General features: G+C 38.3%; 1 protein-coding gene across 1 annotated transcript in view; it reads right to left on the bottom strand.

The window, feature by feature from the left end:
• Dcaf10 (DDB1 and CUL4 associated factor 10) overlaps nucleotides 1–15,658 on the bottom strand; it is a 49,689-nt gene that overhangs the window by 31,369 nt on the left and 2,662 nt on the right. The window contains exon 2 of the mRNA XM_070010108.1: nucleotides 5,008–5,121. Coding sequence (XP_069866209.1) covers nucleotides 5,008–5,121 — 114 coding nt within the window. The remainder of the gene's footprint in view (nucleotides 1–5,007; nucleotides 5,122–15,658) is intronic.

Raw genomic sequence — 15,658 nt, 5'->3', positions numbered from 1 at the left:
TTTTTATTGTAAAGATACTGTACAGAGGGGTTACAGTTACATGAGTATTTTTTTTTCTTTTCACTTTTTTTTGTTGTTGTTGGTACTGGGGCTGAACTCAGGGCCTGGATGCTATCCCTGAGCTTTTCTGCTCAAGGATAGCATTCTACCATTTGAGCCACAGCTCCTTGTCTGGCTTTTTGGGTAATTTATTAGAGATAAGAATCTCATGACTTTTCTGCCTGAGCTGGCTTTGAACCACAATCCTCAGATTGTCAGTAGCTTCGTGAGTAGCTAGAATTATAGGTATGAGCCACTGGCACCCAGCTTGTTGGTTTCTTTTTTGGAGCACTTGGGTTTCAACTCAAGTACTCCTGCTCACCAGGCAGGTGGCTCAACTACTTAAGCCACACCCTAACCCTTGATGATTTCATTTATTTTTCAAATTATAAATTACTGGCTCTGTGCCTTTTTCTTTCTTCTTTCTTTTGTAGTACTAAGGATTGAACTCAGGGCCTGCTTGGCCAATGTTCAACTAGAACCCAGCTCTCCCTGTGCCTTTTTTTCTTTTCTGGTCGGTTGTGGGACCTGAACTCTGGGCCTGGGCACTGTCCCTCAGCTCTTGGGCTAGTGCTCTACCATTTGAGCCACAGCGCCACTTCCAGCTTTTTCTGCTTATGTGGTGCTGAGGAATTGAACCCAGGGCCTCATGCATGCAAGGCAAGCTCTCTACCACTGAGCCACCTTCCCAGCCCTCCTGTGCCTTTTAAAAATGAAGGACATAGTCTTACACTGGTGTCTCATGCATGTCATCCTAGAGCTACTCAGGAGGCTGAGATCTGAGGACTGTGGTTCAAAGCCAGCCCCAACATGAATGCCTGTCAGACTCTTATTTCCAATTAACTACCAAAAAAAAGTCACAAGTGGAGCTGTGGCTCAAATGGTAGAACATTAGCCTTGAGTACAAAACATCAAGGACAGGAAGAAAAGAGGAAGGAGGGAGAGGGGAAGAAAAGAAGGAAGAAAAAAGGGAGGGAGGGAGGGAGGAAAGGAGGAAAGAAAGGGAGGGTGAGAGGAGGGGAGGGGAGGGGAGGGGAGGGGAGGGGAGGGGAGGGGAGGGGAGAGGAGGGATGAAGCAGGCTGCTAGTGGCTCATACCTATTATCCCAGCTACTCAGGAGGCTGAGATCTGAGAATCATGGTTCAAAGCCATTCTGGACAGAGAAATCCAGGAGACTAGCAAAAAAAACAAAACAAAACAAAAGCCAGAACTTAAGGCATGGTTCAAGTGGTAGAGTGCTAGCCATCAGAATAAAAGCCAAGAGTGTGAGGCCCTGAGTTCAAGCCCCAGTACTGGGGCAATATTGTCACTCACTCATATTTGGAACCCTTTCTATTTCTTGTTTTCTATTTATCATCTCTTTTAAATACTTAAAACTTTTTTAAACTTTTCTGTTTTCTACTAAACTGATCAAATTCACTCCTGCCTCTGAGTTACAAATTGTTTATCCTTATTTTAGGTCTTTTTAGTTCTTTCATTGTATACATTTAATTACGTACTGATCTAAAAGTTTCTGAAGAGCTGGGCATTGATGGCTCATGCCTGTAACCCTAGCTATTCAAGAGACTGAGATCTGAGGATCACAGTTCAAAGCCAGCATGTATAGCAAAGTCTATCAGACTTTTCTCTCCAATTAGCACCAAAAAAGCCAGACATGGAACTATGGCTCAAGTGGTAGAGTGCTAGCCTTGAGCACAAATGCTCAGGGAGCAGCATGAGGCCCCGAGTTCAAGCCCCAGGGCCAGCACAATAATAAATAAATGTGTCTAAATATAATATGGGCCTTATATATTATAGTCCCTCACTGAACAAAACTCCTTCATACATTCAACCTATTTGTTGTCACTGTCTGAAACTGAGCTACACTGTTCAATATAGCAGTCATTAGTCATATCTAATTTCTGAATACTTGATATGTGGACTGGATCAAGTGAGATGTGCTCTAAGTATAAAAAAATACACACAGGGGAAGTGGCGCTATAGCTCAAGTGGTAGAGCGCTAGCCTTAGCTGAAGAGCTGAGGGACAGCATTTAGGCCCAGAGTTCAAGCCCCAGGACCGACAAAAAAATAAAATAAAAAATAATACACACAGAGCTGGGCACCAGTGGCTCACGCCTGTAATCCTAGCTACTCAGGAGGCTGAGATCTGAGGATTGCAGTTCAAAGCCAGCCCGGGCAGGAAAATCCCTGAGATTCTTATCTCCGATGAACCACCAGAAAACCGGAAGTGGCACTGTGGCTCAAGTGGTAGAGTATTCACCTTGAGCTGAAGAGCACAGGGACAGCGCCCAAGCCCAGAGTTCAAGCCCCACGACTGACCAAAAAAAGAAAAAAAAAATACACACAGGATTTCAAAGACATTTCTTGAAAAAATAAAAAAAATTGATTAATGTTGAAATATTTTGGACAGAGCATATTAAATAACCTTTTTTTTTTCTTTTTGAGATAGGATATCAATGTGTAGGCCAGGGCTGCCCTTCCACTCAGATCCTCCTGCTTGAACCTCTCCAGTGTTAGGATTAGTACTATTTTCCAATCCACCAATACATTCATCAGTGGTAAAAGGGTAGGGCTTATCTCAATTGAAGTTTTTACTTTTAATTCTTATTTTGGTGCTAGGATTGAACCCAGGTCATCAAACATGTTAAGCACTTGTTCTACCTCTGAGTTATACTACCAGACCTAAAATCAAGACATGCCTCTTCCAGCACCAACTTCCTATTTTGTTTCTCTCTAACAATGCTAGGGATCAATCTTAGGGCACATGCTAAGCAAGTGTTCTATCACAAAGCTACACTTACAACTTCCCTCTCACATTTCCAAGTTTTTACCAACTAATTTTTAATCATTAACCTGTTCTTGTTTCACCTCTTTTATAATTTTCAGCACTTTTTAACAGCTCTCTTCATTCCTCTGAGTACGTTAAAAATGCTTAAACATTTTTCTCAACCAATGGAATACTATACAACTGTTAAACAGGGTAAGATCATCCCATGGATAGTAAACAGAATGATCTCTAAATATATTCAGTGTAAAAGGCAGGCATTTAAATATGTGTAGAATGCTACCATTTATATAAAAGTATATGTATGTGTCTGTATATAAACACATATATATGTATACACACATGTGTATATATGTATATATATTCTTGTACACACATGAACTACCTCAGAAAGGATAGCAAAAATTAGTAACAGTGGTTGCCTCTGGGGAGGGAAACTGGGTGGCTAGGCGACAGAGGTGAAATAGACTTACTTTTCACTGTTTACCCTTTTGTACCTTTGAATTTTGTACCACGTGCATGTATTACCTAGTCAAAAAAAAATAAATAATTTATTTTTTTAAATAAATTTGTTTTTTTCTTGGACTATTGTCTAAAATTAATTCCTTCCAAAGAAAATGTCTGTTCTGGTGGTTTTTCTTTCGCTTTTGAGGTCTGTAGGTGGAGTCCAGGGCTTTACACATGATAGAAAGCACTTTGCCACTGAGTTACACTATACTCCTAATCCTTGCTTTTTGAAACAGGATTGTGCTATATAGCTAAGCTTGACACTGAACTTGCTGTGAAGCCTAGCCTGCTCTGAACTTACAGCCCTGTATCTCTACCTCCCAAGTGCTAGAATTACAGATGTGTGCAACCATGCCAGGCCTGGTGGCTGAAATCTATTATCTTAATATTAGATGTCTTCATGAATTTGGTTATAGGCTTGAGTATGAAAAGTTTTTAACTTTCTTTTCTCTCTCTTCCTTTTAAATTATTTTAGAGTTGCCTCTACTTGGCCATCTGGGCCCCCAATCCACAATCAGGCTTTACGATGATTTTTCAGGGCTCCAGTTCCATGATAATATTGTAAGGATCATACATGTACATTCAGTCAGTGACTCAGCAAGTAGTTTAATTCAGGTTCATTTGAGAAGGCTATGATTGTATCAGCTAAAATCTATAGCCCCAAGTAATCTTTTTTTTTTCTTTTATCAGTTTTTCACAAATGAGACAGACATCTCAACCAAAATCTAGGTTTCATGTAGTGATTCTGATTCTTGTTCCTACATCACATGATGTAAATTAATACTTTTACCTGATAAGATCACTTACTACTAACTGTTGGTCCTAGAATGAAAACCTAGTGGGCTTGTTGTTTCAGTCCTGCTTAAAGCTCTGTGTCTGGCCCACAGGGTATTTATTATATTGTTTTAGAAACTTGCTATACCTTGTATGCTACTTAATCTACCACTCTAAGTATCTGAAGCAATTGAGAAATATCAAAACTCATAATGTGATCTTGCCTAGAAGTAATCTTTACATTTTTTAAGCATCAAAAGTTTTAATTATAAAACTAATATAATCTCATTTCATAAAGGTTAGCAAGTAGGAAAATCAATGGTAATCCACCCATTCTAATTAAACTGCTAACATTAAAAAATAATTCCTTATAATCTATTTTTTCTATATCATTTCATGCTTATATAATTTTATCATGATTTTATCTTATATTATCTCAACCATTTGCTATATGGTATATATAGCCATCCTTTCAATAACTGCATTTTAATCCACCAAACTGTTCAACTGTATTTACTTAAAAATTGTTGAGAATTTAAAGAGCTTCCAATAATACTACAAAGAAGCTTTCTCTATATAGATGTGTATTTTACTGTCAGTGGTTTGGATTTTGGGATGCTGATGAGAGATGTAAAGTAAAACTACTAGTAAAATACATGGCTGATGTTCACGATTATGACCTTGCTATACAAAAGAAAGAAAAAACCATGGAAGTGAACAATTTCAGAAAGATTCCAATCAAAAAGGTTGACAGTAAATTTTGTAATTAAAGGAATAAGTTCTATAAAGAATTAGAATCACAATCCAATTATGTGGATCAGTTAGCACCATAAGGCATGAAATACTAACTTCCAAAACAAAACCACAATTTACAAGTTTGCCTTTTCACTATCATACTCACCTTATATTATTTACACAGTCTTCATGAGCTTCAGAAAGTGTTTTTATGTGCTTTGAAGATATAGGGTCAAAAAGCAGAACTTCAGTCTGTTCACAAGCAACTGTCAGCACTGACCTGGAAACAATAACATATTTATTTTGTTTGGGTTTCCAGTATTCTCTAATTTATTCATTTACAATTACATAGAGATGAAAACTCTTTTTGTGGCCCATGTTTTTGTTAGTAGCAAATATGTAAAAGATTGATACTATTTACTGTTAGCAAGGACACTGGAAAATGGCAGCAGGCACTGTAGGTGGCTCATGTCTATAATCCTAGCTATGCTGAAACAGGCAGGATGACTGCAGTCCAAGGCCAGCCCAAGCAAAAAGTAGGAGATTCAATCTGAAAAATAAAGTTTAAAAAAAGAAGAAGCCGGGCGCTGGTGGCTCACGCCTACAATCCCAGCTACTCAGGAGGCTGAGATCTGAAGATCATGGTTCAAAGCCAGCCCAGGCAGGAAACTCAATGAGACTCTTATCACCAATAAACCATTCAGAAAACCGTAAATGGTACAGTGGCTCAAGTGGTAAAGCACTAGCCTTGAACTGAGGGACAGTGTTCAGGCCCAGAGTTCAAACCCCATGACCAACAAAAAGAGGATGAGGAGGAGGAGAATGAAGAAAGCTGAATGCTGGGGGGCTAATGCAAGCTGAGCGCTAGTGGCTAATGCCTGTAATCCTGGCTGCTCAGGAGGATCAAGGTTCAAAGCTAGCCCGCACATGAAAGTCCATGAGACTTTCATTCTAATTAGCTGCCAGAAAATTGGAATTGGAGTTGTGGCTCAACGTGGTAGAGTGCTAGTCTTGAGCAAAAGAGCTTAGGGACAGTGCCCAGGCTTTGAGTTCAAGTCCCACAACCAGTTAAAAAAGAAAGACTGGAGGCATGACTCAAGTGGTAACTGTCTAGAAAGTGAAAAGCCTTGGGTTTAAACCCCAGCACCAAAACAAATTTAAAAACACAATAGCAACCAAAAAAAAATTAGAAAATGGTACTCTCTCAGACATAACGGAGGAAGTGTAAACTGGAACAGGTAGCATTTTGAAGAGCATCTCTGAAGTATTATAATTTTAAACATACATACCTTTTGTCTTGGCAATGTTTTCTATTAATTTGACAGAAATATATATAAATGTAAAGATACACATATAAAATATGCTTTGTTGTAAAAAGGAGAAATAGAAAGTAGCTTAAAGGTGTCTGAAGGAGGGAACAAATTATATAAGCCATGGTACCTTATTCTTGGAGGATATGTCCAAAACATAACAAGACTGATGATGATTAAGTAGTCAATATTAAAAATAAGTTTCATTTTTGTATACCAGCAATAAACAAAACAAAACTTCACCTTTTCACTTAAAGGATGAACTTTTTGGCTTCTCTTTGGCATATTCCAATTGCCAGCATCACTACTCTTGTGCTTTGTAGCTATTATTACCTAAAATAAGGGTTAAATACAAGCACCATGAAACCATAAATTAATTTGATAACTAAAACAGAGTCTAAGTGACTAACAAGTAGGTAGTGCATAAGTGTGGAAACACTGAGCAAAGGGATTACTCATGTCCTGAGTGGGACAGTGGAATGAGGAGAGATTTCATCAAACTTCTGAATGGCCATGAAAGAACTCCAAAAACATATTTTTAATGATAACTACTAGTTAAAAACAAATGTGTATGATCATGAAACTTAAGGGAGAAAATTAGGTTAGCAAGTCATACATTTCTTTATCAGTATCTGTAAAATGTACTGAGAAAGGTCTGTCAGGATTTGCTAGGGCTGTATTGCTTTTCTTTTCTTTTCTTTTTTTTGGGGGGGGGGGGGGGGGCGGTCCGGTCGTGGGGCCTGAACTCTGGGCCTGGGCGCTGTCCCTTAGCTCTTCAGTTCAAAGCTAGCACTCTACCACTTGAGCCACAGCGCCACTTCCAGCTTTTTTTTTCTGCTTATGTGGTGCTGAGGAATTGAACCCAGGGCTCATGCATGCAAGGCAAGTGTTCTACCACTGAACCACCTTCCCAGCCCCTGCTAGGGCTGTATTTCTATGATGTGTCAGTTCTATTGGCTGTTCAGACAACTAATGTTTTTGTATGCCAGGATACTTTTTTACTGAGTGTCCACCCACTATTACTACAACAACTACAAAAATCATACAAAGAACCAAATGGCATTATCTTTTTACATTTCATTATGGGATGCAAGTTCAACCAGATACCTATAATAAGATCTTCCTAAGGAATTCTTTGAAGTTCATCTTTAGTCTCTATGAAGTCTATTTACTTGGTTCACCCTTAGCCCTAGGATACATATACATCCATAAACTTCTAACATATGTGATGAAAAACTAGTCTGTATTATATTAATCTTAAATTTTGTGGTCTTCAAGATAAAGAAAACAGGGGCTGGGAAGGTGGCTCAGTGGTAGAGCGCTTGCCTTGCATGCATGAGGCCCTGGGTTCAATTCCTCAGCACCACATAAGCAAAAAGAAAAAAGCTGGAAGTAGCGCTGTAGCTCAAGTGGTAGAGCGCTAGCCTTGAGCTGAAGAGCTGAGGGACAGCGCCCAGGCCCAGAGTTCAGGCCCCATGACTGGACCCAAAAAAAAAAAAAAAAAAGATAAAGAAAACAATCCAAAATTCATATGGAACAATGAAAAGACCTGGAATAACCAAAACAATTTTAGGCAAAAAAGCAATGCAGGTAGTATCACAATCCCAGACCTCAAGCTCTACTACAGAGCTATAATAACAAAAACAGCTTGGTATTGGCAACAACAACAAAAAAATAGACTCAAAGATCAATAGGATGGACTAGAAGACCTGGAAATCAAACCATATACTTACAGTTATAAGATAGCCAAAGATATACAGTGGAAAAAAGATAGCCTCTTCAATAATTGATGTTGGGAAAACTGGGCATCCATATGCAGAAAACTAAAAATGAATCCCTGTTTGTCATTATGCACTAATTTTAACTCAAAGTGGATCTAAGACCGTAACATTAGACCACAGTTACTAAAGTTACTGCAAGAGGGAATAGGAGAAACACTAGAACTTATAGGCACAGGCAGAAAATTTTGAAGACTCCCAGGGGCATGGCAGATATGAAAGACACTTTGACAAATGGGATTAAATCAAACTAAAAAGACAGCCGAACAAACTGGGAAAAGCTCTGTCAGCAATATATCTGACAAAGGCCTAATATCCAAAATATATAAGGAGCTCCCAAAACTAATAAACCAATCACTAAATGGGCCAAGGAACTAAAGAGAAACTTATCGGAATAAGAATGGCAAAGAAACCTATTGTACTGTTGATAGGAATGTAAACTAATACAACTACTTTGGACAGCAGTCTGGAGGTTCCTCAAAAAACTAAACATAGATCTTCTCTATGACCTAGCCATACCACTCCTGGGCATCTATAGAAACAGCCTAGATACCCACACAATAGATAAGTGGATCCAAAAAAGGGATACCTATACACAATGTAATTTTACATAGACATTAGAAAGAATAATGTTATGCCATTTGCAGGGAAATGGATGGATCTAGAAAAAAATCATGTTAAGTGAGGTAAGCCAAGCTCAGAGAGACAAACAGCACATTTTCTCTCATATGCAGAAGCTAGATCTAAAACACATTCTAGTCATTCACATACAGTGAGACTAGAAGAGGATAGTCTTAGGGAAGGAACACAGAGCTGTAATGCCTCTGTGCCTCTGATCATATAAAATAATCTGTAATATGCTGGGTGTCAGTGGCTCACGCCTGTAATCCTAGCTACTCGTGAGGCTGAGATCTGAGGATCGTGGTTTAAAGCCAGCCTGGGCAGGAAAGTAAGATACTCTTATCTCCAATAAACCACTCAGAAAACCAGAAGTGGTACAATGGCTGTAGAGCACTCACCTTGAGTTGAAGAGCTGAGGGATAACACCAAGGCCCAGAGTTCAACCCCCATGACCAACAAAAAAATTAAAAAAAAAAAAAATGTCAAAATGAACTCCAGGAAATAGAGACAAGAGGATGTTTTTTCTTTTTTCTTTTGTCTTGTCTGTTCATTTTTCTGTCTTGGGGGAGAGGTTAAGAGGAGCACAAAAATGGAGGACTATAGAGTGAATAAATGCAGCAGTGGTATTCATTAGGCATGATGTTGAAAATGAACTATACAACTTGTAGGTGGGGACAAGAGGGAAAAACTGGAAGAGAATAAGGGGTGCACTGTCCAAAAAGACCTGACAACTGTAATGTTTCTGTATATCACCTTTACAACAGCAATACTTTTTTTTTTAATTTTCTGGTCATGGGGCTTGAACTCTGGGCCTGAGTACTGTCCCTGAGCTCTTCAGCTCAAGACTAGTGCTCTATCACTTTGAGCCACAGCACCACTTCTGGTTCTCTGGTTGTTAATTGGAGATAAGAGTCTCATGGACTTTCCTGCCCGGGTGGCTGGGTGGCTTTGAATCTCGATCCTCAGATCTCAGCCTCCTTAATAGCTAGGATTACAGGCGTGAGCCACTAGCACCTAGCAATAAAACTTTTTTTTTAAATGAACTATATAACTTGTGGCTGGGTACAGGAGGGAAAAACTGGGAGAGAATAAAGGAAAGTATTATACTGTCCAAAATGAAATATATTCATTATCTGATTTCATTCATCAGTGCATCACCTTTGTATTAACAATAAAGTTTTTTTAAAAATTCAAAAGGCAGGGTCTGAAGAGCTTGTAGAAAGTTGAATATACAAGTTTCCTAGTGAACAACATAACCTAGAACATGCAGGCTCCAAACTTCTTCCCCTCTACCTTGTCCTGTTCTTCTATTTTCTTTATTCTTTCTTTGTAACATTCTTTATAATAAACTAGTTAGTAGCAAATGTTTAAAACAAAAACAAAAAACAGTGATCTTGTTCAAGCTTTACTACTACAGAGCTATAACAAAACAGTTTGGTACTAACATAAAAACAGGTCCAGAGGCTGGGAAGGTGGCTCAGTGGTAGAGCGCTTGCCTTGCATGCCTGAGGCCCTGGGTTCGATTCCTCAGCACCACATAAGCAAAAAGAAAAAAGCTGGAAGTGGCGCTGTGGCTCAAGTGGTAGGGCACTAGCCTTGAGCTGAAGAGCTGAGGGACAGTGCTCAGGCCCAGAGTTCAGGCCCCACAACCAGACCAAAAAAAAAAAAAAAAAAAAAAAAACCAGGTCCAGAAATAAAGCTATATACTTAGTTATCTAGTATTCGACAGAAGCCAAAGATATCCAGTAGAATGAAAGATAGTCGGGTGTTGGTGGCTCATGCCTATAATCTTAACTACTCAGAAGGCTGAGATCTGAGGATCATGGTTCAAAGTCAGCCCAGGCAGGAAACTCTGTAAGACTCTTATCTCCAATAAACCACAGAGAAAACTAGAAGTGGCACTGTGGCTCAAGTGGTAGAGTGCTTGCCTTGAGCTGAAGAGCTGAGGGACAGGGCCCAGGCCCAGAGTTCAAGCCCCACAACTGACAACAACAACAACAAAATAACCTCTTCAATAATTGGTGTTAGGAAAACTAGGCATCCATAAGCAGAAAACTAAAAGTGGAAAGTGGATACTTGTTTGTCAGAAGCATTAATATCAACTCAAAGTGGATCAAAGACCTCAATGTCAGACCTGAAACTTCAACTACTGCAAGATGGAGTAGAAGAAACATTAGAACTTATAGACATATGTAGGAACTTTTTTTTTTTTTTTTTTTTTTTTGTCGGTCATGGGGCCTGAACTCTGGGCCTAGGCACTGTCCCTCAGTTCTTCAACTCAAGGCTAGCACTCTTAACGAATGAGCCACAGTGCCACTTCCTGCTTTTTCTGCTTTATATGGTGCTAAGGACTTGAACCCAAGGCCTCACACATGCAAGGCAAACATTCTACCACTGAGCCACCTTCACAGCCTGTAGGAACTTTTTGAAAGAGTCCCAGATAGGACAGACTTGACAAATGGGATTATATCAAAATAAGGTTTCTGCACAGAAAAAGACAGTTACTAAACTAGAAAGACAGTAAACAGACTGGGAGATCTTTACCAGCAATACATCTGACAAAGGCCTAATATCCAAAATACACAAGGAGCTAAAAAAATTAACCACCCTCCAAACTAATAAGCCAATCAATAAATGGCCAAAGGAGCTAAAGAGAGAATTCTCAGAAGAAGAAAGAATGGCAAAGAGACACATGAGGAGAAGCTCAACATCCTTGGCCATAAAGGAAATGTAAACCAAAATAACCTCAATATTCCATCTCGTCTTAATTAGATAGACCAATATTAAGGATTCCAACAACAACAAATGTTGGTGGGGATGTGGGGAAAAAGGAACCCTATTAGAATGTTGGTGGGAATGTCAACTAGGACGACCACTCTGGAAGGCGATTTAGATTCCTCAAAAAACTAAATATAGAACTTCCCTAGGGACCCAGCCATACCACTCTTGGGCATCTACCTAGAACATCACAAGTCAGGATTCTGTAAAGACACTTGACATGTAAAGACACACTGTGGCACTATTTACAATAGCCATGCTATGGAAACAGCCCAGATGCCCTTCAATAGATGAATGGATTAATAAATTGTGGTACATATACACAATGGAATTTTACTCATCCATTAGAAAGAATATGTCATTTGCAGGCAAATGTATGGACCTAGAACAAATCATGTTAAGTGAGGTAAGCCAAGCTCAGAGAGACAAACAGCACATTTCTTTCATATGTGTATGTGGAAGCTAGATAAATAGTATAATTGGACATGATAGCCTATACAGGACTCTAGGCATTCACACACAAACTGTCATCCTAAAGGAGGATGCCCTTAGGGGAGGAACCCAAAAGTGTAACTTCTTTGAACATTTAAAATACTATTTATTGAAATTAATTGCAGGAAATGGAAACATGGGTTTTTGTTTTGTTTCGTTTAGGGCTTTTTTGGTGGTACTGTGTGGTTTTGCTTTTAGGCTTTTTTTTTTTTTTTTCTTTTTAGGGGGTACAGAAAGGGAGAGAGGAAGAGTGAATGAACGCAATCATGCTATCCAGTATACACTATGTGGAAAATGAACTATGTAACTTGTGGGCAGGGACTAGAGGAGGAAACTGGGGCAAAGCAAGAGAAGGGATGACACTGTCCAGAAAAGAAATGTACTCATTACCTGATTTATGAAATGGTAACACCTCTGTGTAACATTTTAATAGTAACACATTTAAAAATTTTGTTGGTCTTGTATGTAAAAATCTTACATGTATTTGTTTGAAAACAGCAAGCATGAGGCAGCAGCTACATATAGTCAAGTATTATATTCAAAAAGACTGATCAGTCAGGTGCTGGTAGCTCACACCTGTTAACCTAGCTATCAGGAGGCTGAGATCTGAGGATCCAAGCAAGAAAGTTCATGAGTCTCTTACCTCCAATTAACCACCAGAAAACTAAAAGTGGAGCTGTGGCTCAAAGTGGTAAAGCACTAGCCTTGAGTAAAACAACTCAGGGAGAGCGCTCCCAAGCCCTGAGTTCAAGCCCTACAGCCACCCCCTCAAAAAAAAAATTGATCACTGGTAGTATAAATTAACAAATAAAAGTTTATTTTCAGGCTGGAATGTAGCTCAGTGGCAAAGTGCTTGCCTAGCAAGTGAACGTCCTGGGTCCCATCCCCAGTACCAAAAAAGAAAAGACAAAAACAAAAAAACAAAAAAAACAGGCCAGGAAGGTGGCTCAGTGGTAGAGCACTTGCTTTGCAATGCATGAGACCCTGGGTTCGATTCCTCAGCACCACATAAGCAAAAAGAAAAAAAAGCCGGAAGTGGCGCTGTGGCTCAAGTGGTAAAGCGCTAGCCTTGAGCTGAAGAGCTAAGGGACAGAGCCCAGGCCCAGAGTTCAGGCCCCACAACCGGACCCCCCCCCCAAAAAAAAAAAAAACGTTTATTTTCTAAATAAACTAACACCTAGATTATAAAAGTGCTTACTAGGTCATATTAGTTGTAGTTGAAATTGTTCATCAAAATATGCTAGATGCACTACCTTCTGGAAATTACCAATTTACATGTGCTTGTTAACTTTGGAAATGATACTCATCATCTTTGATTTGACTTAGACTCTCTTATCTGAATAGAAAATTACATAAAAGCCTTCTAAGGGTTAGTTAGGTAACTTGTAGTCCTAAGTTTAAAAAAATTACTCTAAATATCAACAAAATGGTGCTGAATCCTTTTTCAGCTTTTACTGAAGTTACAATAAACAATTTTTTAACTCTTCAGTTTACTGTCAATTTTATATATTCAATACTGTTTAATTATAGTCACAAAATAATTTGACATATCACACTTGATTACATTAAAGTTAATCCCTCAGCCCAGATGAGGTTAATGGAGTATAGACAGTTAAGCACATAAGCCAGGATACAAATCCTTTGTATTTAATGACCTTTTTGTTTCTCAGGTAGCCAACCAAACAAACCTAGCACGGAGAAGATTTATTTTGTTGGTCATTTTTATTCGTGTAATAAGAGCTATTAATGCCTATGGTAAACAGGCATTCAACAAGTTTTGGCAAACTTACCCCATCAAATAATGGTACAAGTCAACAAAAGTGATTTTTTAAAAATTAGGGATTTTCATGCCAGGAGTTTATATTTATCTACATTCATCCCTAAACTGTTTCCATTGGCCTGGTTCATCTGCTGTGCATTCTATTCCTCCATCAGAATATATTTGGTGCCTAGAGAGATCATGTTTGATGATGCCTGTAGAAATATTACTATTCTCATCTGATTGCTCTCATTTCTGATCTCTCCAGAAGCAGCACATCCACAAGCGACCATGAGAGAGAATGCCTGAGAAAGTTAAGTAGCTCCAGACTCTTAGGGAAGCCAGATGATCCCTGGGTATTTGACCAGGCATGGGCACCTGTGTGTGCGATGAATAACAGACATACAGACATACAGACAGACAGAGACACAGACAGATTAAAAAGAAAACACACACATGGGGGAGAGGGAGAAGTCGGGAGGTGCCAAGCAAGGATAAGGAACAATTACAATAGACAACAGTCCATAGTTCTCCAGGGAGATGCTTGTTGATAGGTACTTGCTGTGCCAGTTTATAACTCTTTAATTACTATATAATGGATTACTCTAGGAAATCCCAAATAATGTGCTGACGTGCTAGGATGGCATTTAACAAGACTGAAGAAATAACTATTCAACAACTATGGCTATAAATCATTATTTAATCACTGGTACAGCTGAATTACTGTACATACTAGCTTAATATTAGGAATGAACCCAGTATTCTATAATGCTTTTTAAAGATTTGAAATGATAATGTTCATATATTGTGTATCCCTCTTATATGTGTTACTAAATGATGTACACTAAAATTTTTTAATTTTTTCTCTGTGATGGCAAATTTGCTTTTCTCTTTGAAATATCAAATTTTGACTTACTCAAGTTCAGACTCACTTAAAATCTACAGGTACATATTCAGAGAATTGAATTTTCATTGTTATGATGAGACATTCTATCTCTAGTAACTTTTTTCTTGTAGCAAATTTTATTCTTATAACATAGTTTACCAGTTTTCTTTAGAATGTGTCTGATACCTCTTTATATCCTTTTACTTTCTTCGCCCCAGTAATTGAACAATCTTTGTCTTTTATTATTTTTTGAGATAAGGTCTCACTGTGTTAAGATTGGCCTTGAACTCAAGTAATCTTTCTGCCTCCAACTCCTGAGTAGCTAGGACTATGGTGGCATATGCCGCCATACCGAGGTAATCGTTGTACTTTAATTAGAACATTTAGTACCTTAATATTCTAACAAGTACTATTTGGATTTTTAGCTACTCTTTATACTTTTTATTATACATTATTTTTTATTGTGTAGTGTTGGGGATCAAACTCAGGACTTCATATATGTATTATATATGCTATTGAACTACATGACCCTGCCCTTTTTGATTTTCCTTTTCTTGCTTTCTTTTGGAACTTTTCCCTTTATTCTTTACATTTTCTTCTACTAGTGTGAAAATTATATTTTCTTTTTTGTGGCTCCTTGAAAATTTTAGTATTCCTATTAAAGTTATATATCATAGTAAATATATATGTCAAAAATATCAGGAACTTAGAGTATTTCTTCATTATATTGTCTTTCTGTGCTCCATTTTTGTTCATCTCAAAGACATTTAGTTTTACATACATATTTACTATTTTCTTTGTTTTTCGTTCCTTCTGGCATCTCACCTACCTTTTGAATAACACTTTCAAGCCTCATACAGTGGTTCATGCCTGTAATCCTAGCAACCCACAAGGCTGAGATCTAAGAACTACGGCTCAAAGCCAGCCAGAACAGGAAAGTCTTTCAGATTCTTTTTTTTTAATTTTGATCTGTCTCTGTACTGAGAAGCCCTTGAAAGTGACAGTGGTTCTATTTGGCAAAATGATCTAAAGCATGTATAACTCACTGATATAAATACAGACAAATGATCTGTCTATAAAATTACTTTAGCTCCAGTGTAAATGTCAGGCCTAAGAATAGATGAAGCAAAAACTGAATTACTTTTATCTTGACAAAGATGAAAAAATGTGGTTATATACAGTGTTGACAAGAG

Source organism: Dipodomys merriami, unplaced genomic scaffold (genome assembly GCF_024711535.1).
Source record: "Dipodomys merriami isolate MVZ:Mamm:240054 unplaced genomic scaffold, mDipMer1.0.p SCAF_11, whole genome shotgun sequence".
NCBI classification, from domain to species: Eukaryota; Metazoa; Chordata; class Mammalia; order Rodentia; family Heteromyidae; genus Dipodomys; species Dipodomys merriami.
Note: the sequence above shows the minus strand (reverse complement) of the source record. Positions and strands in the feature narration are given on the sequence as shown.